General features: G+C 36.2%; 1 protein-coding gene across 1 annotated transcript; it reads left to right on the top strand.

Annotated features, from left to right (window-relative positions):
* Positions 1-2,683: 2,683 nt before the first annotated feature.
* Positions 2,684-9,471, top strand: LOC145960437 (Golgi resident protein GCP60). Its single transcript, XM_083079917.1, has 4 exons — positions 2,684-3,179; positions 5,886-6,961; positions 7,047-7,106; positions 8,684-9,471. Exons 1-4 carry the CDS (start codon positions 2,954-2,956, stop codon positions 8,786-8,788), a joined length of 1,467 nt encoding a protein of 488 aa, XP_082936043.1. The 5' UTR covers positions 2,684-2,953; the 3' UTR covers positions 8,789-9,471.
* Positions 9,472-9,497: the final 26 nt, after the last annotated feature.

Here is a 9,497-nt window from a genome sequence, read left to right as displayed (position 1 = left end):
CGCGGAAGGGGCGAACTAGACGCGGCCCACGTGACCTGTCGCGGCAAATTCAAGCTGTCAACGCGCGCGCGCGCGCGCGGGCGTCTTTGTACAGGGTGTCCCGATCAATCGCGACTTCTCGTGACGCGTGAATGTTCTTGAAAGAGAGTTTTAAAGTGTCGAGAGCGTGATAATTTTCATACGTCGAATCGAATTATCTTGCGCGATAAAGATTTTCAAGAGCGGCGAGATAAAAAGTCCTCCTCGCTTAAATAAACACGAAATAAAATGACGAGATATTTAAGAATAAAATCCCAGCAAACACCAGGTGACATTTATATGTAACAGTTATATTGTTGAGTAGGAAATTATAACTAACAGTTATATAACTGTTACTTGGTGTTTGCTGGGTAAAAGATTTTTTTTAGGATGCAATAAAATAATAAAAAAAAACAAACTTGACAAGAAATCAGATACAAGGAAAATATATTCTATTCCTAATATCTGCTTATTCGAAAATGCATTTGCCATGAGCAGGAGATTCTTCATCCCTGTACATCCCATACAGCACAGAACATTGCAGCAATATTGCTGCAATGTTACAATAATATTAATAATATTGCTACAATATTCTGTGCTGTATGGAATCCCAACAAACCAAATAACAGTTATATATATTTCCCACTCAACAATATAACTGTTACATAACTGTTACATAATATGTAACTGTTATATTGTTGAGTGGGAAATTATAATTAACAATTATATAACTGTTACTTGGTGGTGTTTTTGCTGGGTATTTTATATATTTTATTTTCTTCTCTTCACTTTTGTGTCTTACATCGATATTTTACACTATGTAATTTTACCGACTACAAAACCTAGCTCCGACTTACTGCTGTATTATATACTTACATAGTGTACGGCTCTTTCAAAGATTACGTGCCCATAAAATATTCAACGAAGATTGTGAGTCCGCCAGCTAAAGAACATTGCAAGCGTTGGAGAATTGATATGTAAAAGCCTGTTCTTTGTAAAAGAGAGAACGTTCTTTATAAAATGCCATAATATTTTCCATGTTCAAAATCAAACATATATACATATATGTATGTATTAATTAAAATGTCAGAAGAAAAAAAGAAAAGGAGCAAAAGATCAGAGAATATGTATCAAATATATATTCATTTTTATTTATATTTTTTTCATGATCGATAATATTTTCGAGGAAGGAGGGACTAAAAATGCAAAAATACATCTGCTTCGAAACACCAGCAAACACCAAGTAACATTCATATAATTGTATAATTTCGCTCTCAACAATATAACTGTTACATGTTATATAACTGTTATATAAATAACTGTCATATTACATGTTATATAACAGTTATATAACATGTAATATATTACATAACGTTATATAACTGTTACATAACATGTAATATATTACATAACATGCTATATAACTGTTACATAACATGTTTTTTATTGAATAGAAAATTATAACTAACATTTATATAACTGTATTTGGTATTTTACTGAGAATAGAATAAAACACAATAAAGTGTAAACAATTTTTTCCACAGCTCGCTTAAACCGATGAAAAAAAAAAAAAAAAACACGGAAAAAACATTCGCAAACATCATCTCTCGCAACATCGTCAACATCGAGAGAGCGCGCATCATCTTCTCGAAGATGGAAGAAAATAAAGAGTGAAAAAAAAAGACACACGTGCGCGATAATAAATTCACAAGCTACCTCGTTCGATATCTTTCTTAGGCTATAAGATGTCCAGGGGAGGAACGGGGGAGAGGGAGGGAGGAGAGTTGAGTTTTTCCATGACTTTTCTATTTATTCATCGTATCGAGCCGCGCTACCAGGAAGACGAGGAAACGCGGGGCACGTCGCCTGTCGCGTATGCAAAGTGTAAAGACGTAAATACGCGTCTCTCCGAGGCTCGTCGGTGTCGTGGTACCACGTACGTACAGTATTAGGCGCCAATAATGCCTTAACATATGAAATTGGTCGCATTCGGGATTAATAATGACTAGATATTATTAAGTTATTATTAATCTCGAATGCGACCAATTTCATATGTTAAGGCATTATTGGCGCCTACTGTACAGTAGGCGCCAATAATGCCTTAACGTATGAAATTGGTCACATTCGGGGCTAGTAATAACTAAACGCATCTCATCAAGCTATTCATGAATCACGACTGTTAATTTCGAAAAGGAACCGACAACATTATTTTGGAATTGTGTCCACAAACATCTGTTTAACAGTTTTAAATGCAATTTATAATAGATTGTAGGCATAATTTCAAAACAAATATTGTCGGTTCCTTTTCTAACCAACAGTAGGCGCCAATAATGCCTTAACATATGAAATTGGTCGCATTCGGGATTAATAATGACTAGATATTATTAAGTTATTATTAATCTCGAATGCGACCAATTTCATATGTTAAGGCATTATTGGCATCTACTGTACAGTAGGCGCCAATAAATGCCTTAACATATGAAATTGGTCGCATTCGGGATTAATAATGACTAGATATTATTAAGTTATTATTAATCTCGAATGCGACCAATTTCATATGTTAAGGCATTATTGGCGCCTACTGTACGTACGTGTGTCACTAACATATACGCGCAGGACGCGTAGGTATCTGTCATCGACGCGGCGCAGCGTCCATAGGCGTAGGACGCGCCAGTATCGCGTCGCTCGCCCAGCTGACGGCTGACGTTTCCTCGTCACCGGCCGAGTTTGCTCGTCGGAGAAAATTCTTGTCGCGCCCGCATCGTCCACGCAAACCCTTCCACACCTGGCCAGTCTACGTCGCCGTCGTCCGCCATGCCACGCGCGAGATAATGTCACGGTCCGCTGTTGGACGGTCGCACTCGCCGACGACGGGGACGACGAGGTTAGGCGCGCGGTTTATTATCAATCCTGACGTGTCAGACGCGAGGCGCAAATGGCGGCCGAGGAGGATGTGCCCGCGCTCGTCGAGCGGGTGGACAAGCTGAGCGTGTCCGCGACGGCGAGGATGACGACGACGGACGAGGACGAGGAGGCGGCGGCGACGACGGCCAGGGTCGAGAGCGGGAACGTCGAAAACGGTGACGGGAGCGGCGGCGAGACCCGGCTCTGGGGCTTCGAGACCCGAGAGCTCTACAAGCTCGCGCACAACTTCTACAAAGGTGAGCCGGTATTTCGGTTCCTTCGTCACCTGATTATGCGAATGTATATATGTGTGTGTGTGTATTTGTGTGTGTGTGTTTACGACGCAGTTAGAGGCATTTTTGTTGGACTAGATCCTCGAATTCCTTCGAATGTCTTGAGTCAAAGACTTTGTAAATATTCCTTGTATTTTTCAATTTTTGTTGGATAAAATCATCGAATTCCTTCGAATGCCTTGAGCCAAGGATTTTGTAAATATTCTTTAAATTTTGTAGGTTAAAAAATTCTTTCGAATGCCTTGAGTCAAGAACTTTATAAATATTCCTTGTATTTTTCAATTTTTGTTGGATAAAATCATCGAATTCCTTCGAATGCCTTGAGCCAAGGATTTTGTAAATATTCTTTAAATTTTGTAGGTTAAAAAATTCTTTCGAATGCCTTGAGTCAAGAACTTTATAAATATTCCTTGTATTTTTCAATTTTTGTTGGATAAAATCATCGAATTCCTTCGAATGCCTTGAGCCAAGGATTTTGTAAATATTCTTTGAATTTTTGTAGGTTAAAAAATTCCTTCGAATGCCTTGAGTCAAGAACTTTATAAATATTCCTTGTATTTTTCAATTTTTGTTGGATAAAATCATCGAATTCCTTCGAATGCCTTGAGCCAAGGATTTTGTAAATATTCTTTAAATTTTGTAGGTTAAAAAATTCTTTCGAATGCCTTGAGTCAAGAACTTTATAAATATTCCTTGTATTTTTCAATTTTTGTTGGATAAAATCATCGAATTCCTTCGAATGCCTTGAGCCAAGGATTTTGTAAATATTCTTTAAATTTTGTAGGTTAAAAAATTCTTTCGAATGCCTTGAGTCAAGAACTTTATAAATATTCCTTGTATTTTTCAATTTTTGTTAGATAAAATCATCGAATTCCTTCGAATGCCTTGAGCCAAGGATTTTGTAAATATTCTTTGAATTTTTGTAGGTTAAAAAATTCCTTCGAATGCCTTGAGTCAAGAACTTTATAAATATTCCTTGTATTTTTCAATTTTTGTTGGATAAAATCCTCGAATTTCTTCGAATGCCTTGAGCCAAGAATTTTGTAAATATTCTTTGAATTTTTGTTGGTTAAAAAATTCCTTCGAATGCCTTGAGTCAAGAACTTTATAAATATTCCTTGTATTTTTCAATTTTTGTTGGATAAAATCCTCGAATTTCTTCGAATGCCTTGAGCCAAGAATTTTGTAAATATTCTTTGAATTTTTGTTGGTTAGAAAATTCCTTTGAATGCCTTGAGCCAAGAACTTTGTAAATATTCCTTGAATTTTTGTTGATTAAAAAATTCCTTCAAATGCCTTGAGCCAAGGACTTTGTAAATATTTACTGAATTTTTCAATTTTTATTGGACAAGATCCTCGAATTTCTTCGAATGCCTTGAGCCAAGAATTTTGTAAATATTCTTTGAATTTTTGTTGGTTAGAAAATTCCTTTGAATGCCTTGAGCCAAGAACTTTGTAAATATTCCTTGAATTTTTGTTGATTAAAAAATTCCTTCAAATGCCTTGAGCCAAGAACTTTGTAAATATTTACTGAATTTTTCAATTTTTATTGGACAAGATCCTCGAATTTCTTCGAATGCCTTGAGCCAAGAATTTTGTAAATATTCTTTGAATTTTTGTTGGTTAGAAAATTCCTTCGAATGCCTTGAGCCAAGAATTTTGTAAATATTCTTTGAATTTTTGTTGATTAGAAAATTCCTTCGAATGCCTTGAGTCAAGAACTTTATAAATATTCCTGGAATTTTTGTTGATTAAAAAATTCCTTTGAATGCCTTGAGCTAAGGATTTTGTAAATATTCCTTCAATTTTTGTTGGTTCAAAAATTCCTTCGAATGTCTTGTGTCAAAGACTTTGTAAATATTCCTTGTATTTTTAAATTTTTGTTGGATAAAATCCTCGAATTCCTTCAAATGCCTTAAGCTGAGAACTTTATAAATATTTGTATTTTTAATTTTTTATGCAAACTTTTATGGTAAAGAAAGGTAAAGAAAAATAATTTTCTTGAAAGATTCTATTCTAGAATCTTATTTAATAAAAATATGTAGTACGATTAAAAATTTATATTATTCCTCTGATTGTTAGAGTTAGAGTACAAAGGCTGCATTATGTAGTTAATTATTATCAAACAGAAATAAACGTGGATGCAAATTTTGCTGATATACAAATGCAAGAGCACTTTTATTATTTTTATATTATTTTTAAGATTTATAAAACATGACCATAAAAGTCTTTATATGAAAGTAAGATGAAGCAAGTCTCTTGTATATTTAATTTTGTATTGTGCAATAATCATTGATCATTGACAATACATCATTGTTTGTCTATTCTGTTGCGAAATATCTTTACATATAATGGTACGGATGTATTTTTAAAATGTAAGAAATGTCAGAAAAAGTGTGTGCACTTTTAATATTTTGTAAATAAATTTTAATAGTAAAAAGATAATAAATATGTAACTATGAGTTATAATTTCCCACTTAAAAAAATAACTGTTACATGTTATGCAATTGTTATGTAACTGTTATATAACATGTAACTGTTATATAACATGTAACAGTTATATTGTTGAGTGGGAAATTACAACTAACAATTATATAAATGTTACTTGGTGCTTGCTAGGTATGTACTATATATCTTTTACAAGACTTATCGAAAAATTTATGTATTTAGAGAAAGAAGGCAAGGCTGTGCATCTCTCTTACGAGGATAAATTGAAATTGGTGGCGTTCACGCAGCAAGTGACGCATGGAAAATGTACGGCCGAAAATGCACCACCTCTGGGCGTCCTGGACGTGATTGGAAGGGACAGGCGATTGGCATGGCAAAATCTGGGGGATATATCAAGGGAACAGGCGATGGAGGGTTTTATAGTACTGTTGGATAAGCTGTGTCCTCTATTCAGAACCGTGGTCGAGGCGCAGAAGAGGGACTCTGAGGAGAAACAGCGGCTCAAGAAGGAGGAGGAGGCCAAGAAGCTGGACGAGGAGAAGAAACTCAAGGAGCTGGAGGAGGAGAGGAAAAAGCAAGAGGAGGAAAGACTGAAGGAGGAGACTCAGAGGAGACAGATCCAGGATGCTTTGAACCAACAGACGTATTATCAGTTCAAGGTGTACGCCGAGCAACAATATCCCGGCAATCCGGAGCAACAGGGCGTTCTGATCAGGCAGTTGCAGGAACAACATTACCATCAGTACATGCAGCAACTGAAACAGAACCAATTAGTCATCGAGGACCAGACGGAGGAGGAGAAGAAGAGCGTCGAACCGGAGGACACGATGTGCAAGGACGAGGACGACGACGACAACAAGGACGACTCGACCGAGAACGCGCCTTTGAACGATGACGACTCGGATGACCTGGAGGACTGGCCGCCCATCACTCCCGCCGAGATGTGGACAAGGAAGGGTGTGGATGAATTTAAGCAGACCATCAGGAGAGAGGCGGGCGACGCGGTCATCAAGGTCGGTCATGGTGAGACGGTAACGGTGCGAGTGCCAACGCACGAGGACGGGACGTGCTTATTCTGGGAATTCGCGACGGACGGTTACGACATCGGTTTCGGGGTTTACTTCGAGTGGTCCAAGCCGGAGTCGAATCAGGTCTCCGTTCACATAAGCGAGTCCGAGGACGAGGACGAGGAGGAGGAGTACGAGCCGCGAGAAGACCTGGAGAGTGGCTCGGTAAACGGCACCTCTCGACCTGAACGAAAAACGAGCACGACGCCGCCCATAAGCGTCATAGTACCTGTGAGTAATCGAATATCACTCTCGTTTTCAGCTCGTACTTACATGTAAGAACTTGCACTGCACTGATATATTAATGATTTTAAAGGTATATAGGAGAGACTCTCAAGAGGAGATTTACGCTGGAAGTCATCAGTATCCAGGCGAGGTAAGAGCATAAGAAAATTTGCCCTAGAATTATAGTCTCTGCATATATACAGGGTGACCCATTTTAACTTAGGCAGCCAAATAACTCGAAAAATAAGCAAGATAGAGAGAAATGTTTTAGACAAAAGTTGTATGGTTTCGAGGGGGCCATAAGATGGTATCATTGGTTTGACCTTGAAGAGTCATTTGAAGGTCACGTGAAGGTCACTTCAATTTTTTTAAATGGAATACCCTATATATTTTTGTACATTCTTGTAGCTTATTTCGAGAGCTTTCCAAAACACTATAATTAAGTACCTTTCCGTTAAGTACTTTTTGAGTTATGATGCTTGAAATAATTTCTTAATTTTACATAAACCGTAAAATATCTTGTAAAATATTCATTTTTCGATTATCTTACCTTAATACTTTTATGTACAAAATAATGAGAGGAATCAATTGGTGTAAAGAAAACACATAGTTGTTTTTAAGAAAAAATATGGAATTGTTAATTGCAAATTACATATTTTTTCTTCGAAACAACTATGTGTTTTCTTTACACCAATTGATTCCTCTCATTATTTTGTACATAAAACTATTAAGGTAAGGTAATCGAAAAATGAATATTTTACAAGATATTTTACGGTTTATGTAAAATTAAGAAATTATTTCAAGCCTCATAACTCAAAAAGTACTTAACGAAAATGTACTTAATTATAGTGTTTTGGAAAGCTCTCGAGATGAGCTACAAGAATGTACAAAAATATATAGGATGTTCCATTTAAAAAAATTGAAGTGACCTTCACGTGACCTTCAAATGACTCTTCAAGGTCAAACCAATGATACCATCTTATGGCCCCCTCGAAACCATACAACTTTTGTCTAAAACATTTTTCTCTATCTTGCTTATTTTTCGAGTTATTTGGCTGCCTAAGTTAAAATGGGTCACCCTGTATATACAGGGTGTCCCATTTTAAATAATACGCTCAAATATCTCCGAAACGGTGCGTTAAATAAAAAAATGTTTCAAACAAAAGTTGTGTGGCTTGAAGGGGGCCATCAGATGGTGGCAATGATTTGACCTTGGAGAGTCGTTTGAAGGTTACCTTCAATTTTTTAAACAGAACCCCCTATTTTTTATTACTTGTAGTATTTTTTCATTGAGTACTTTTCGAGTTATGAGGCTTGAAATGATTTCTTAATTTTACATAAACCATAAAATATCTAGTAAAATATTCATTTTTCGATTATCTTACCTTAATATTTTTATGTACTCATAACTCGAAAAGTACTTAATGAAAAAATGTTTAATTATAGTGTTTTGGAAAGCTCTCAGGCAAGTTACAAGAATATGCAAAAGTATATAGAGTGTCCCGTTTAAAAAGTTGGAGGTGATCTTCACGTGACCTTCAAACGACTTTTCAAGGTAAAACCAATGGCACCATCTTATGGCCCCCTTAAAGCCATACAACTTTTGTTTAAAACATTTTCACCGAAACCGTCATGGTTTCGAGATATTCGAGTGTGAAAGTTAAAATGGGACACCCTGTATATGTGTGTATATATTTCAAGGTAATTATTAATTTCTTGTTTTTGCAGGGGATATATCTTCTAAAGTTCGACAACTCTTACTCGCTTTGGCGGAGCAAAACGCTTTACTACCGAGTGTATTACACACGGCAGAACTTCGTGAAGAACGATTAGTCTTTACGTTACATATTGAAGAGCTGAGATGTGTATCGGGTATACGTCGTCGTCTGTTGAGCACTAGCCTTGGCATAATAATTGTCTACTAATAATGCTAGTCCAACTAAAATAAGTTTCATGTCCCGATTCGATTCCCGCGAGAGCGATAAAATCTGTTCGCATACAAAGAAAATATATATTTATTGTATAGTCAGATAAGGACACACACACATGTTCTATATTGTTTAAAGGTGGCAAAAACTGTGCGCACGAAACAGATTCTTAATCTTGAAAGTTTATCCACGAGATGACTGTGTATATTAACATTTAACTCTTCTATCTACATAATATCGCAATTAATCTGCGGCGATTCTCGCGCTTGTGTCGTTCTTCGATTCAGGCTGCGTCCTGTGTCGTCATGTTTTTGGAAAATATTTTAAAATATTTATAACATCGGCGTGCAAATCTTTATATATTATATATATATCTAAAAAAAAATGTTTCGTGTTAGAACAAAGGGTTAAATGTATACACATGCGCTTTTGTATTGTCTATATGGATATTTGCTTGGAATGTTTTTTGCTAACTCCATGTTATACAGACTTTATCACTGTATTAGTGTTCACTATGTCATGTAGCTTTTATTAAAATTATCTTATTTTTCTTTAAGGAGAAATACAGCAACAGAGATCAAGCGCGCACTTTTTCCTCGTTTCATTCGCGACTC

Source organism: Camponotus vicinus, unplaced genomic scaffold (assembly GCF_025532165.1).
Source record: "Camponotus vicinus isolate PSW18456_S1 unplaced genomic scaffold, iyCamVici1.0 SCAF_10, whole genome shotgun sequence".
NCBI lineage: Eukaryota > Metazoa > Arthropoda > Insecta > Hymenoptera > Formicidae > Camponotus > Camponotus vicinus.
The sequence above is the reverse complement of the archived record's forward strand: the minus strand, read 5'-3'. Positions and strand labels throughout refer to the sequence as shown.

What these genes read in the sequence shown, in the direction of transcription:
- LOC145960437 (XM_083079917.1), top strand. Translation starts at nt 2,954, where the DNA reads ATGGCGGCCGAGGAGGATGTGCCCGCGCTCGTCGAGCGGGTGGACAAG. An exon ending in CGCGCACAACTTCTACAAAG is followed by an intron (nt 3,180 to 5,885) that starts GTGAGCCGGTAT and finishes TTATGTATTTAG; the next exon opens with AGAAAGAAGGCAAGGCTGTG. An exon ending in CCATAAGCGTCATAGTACCT is followed by an intron (nt 6,962 to 7,046) that starts GTGAGTAATCGA and finishes ATGATTTTAAAG; the next exon opens with GTATATAGGAGAGACTCTCA.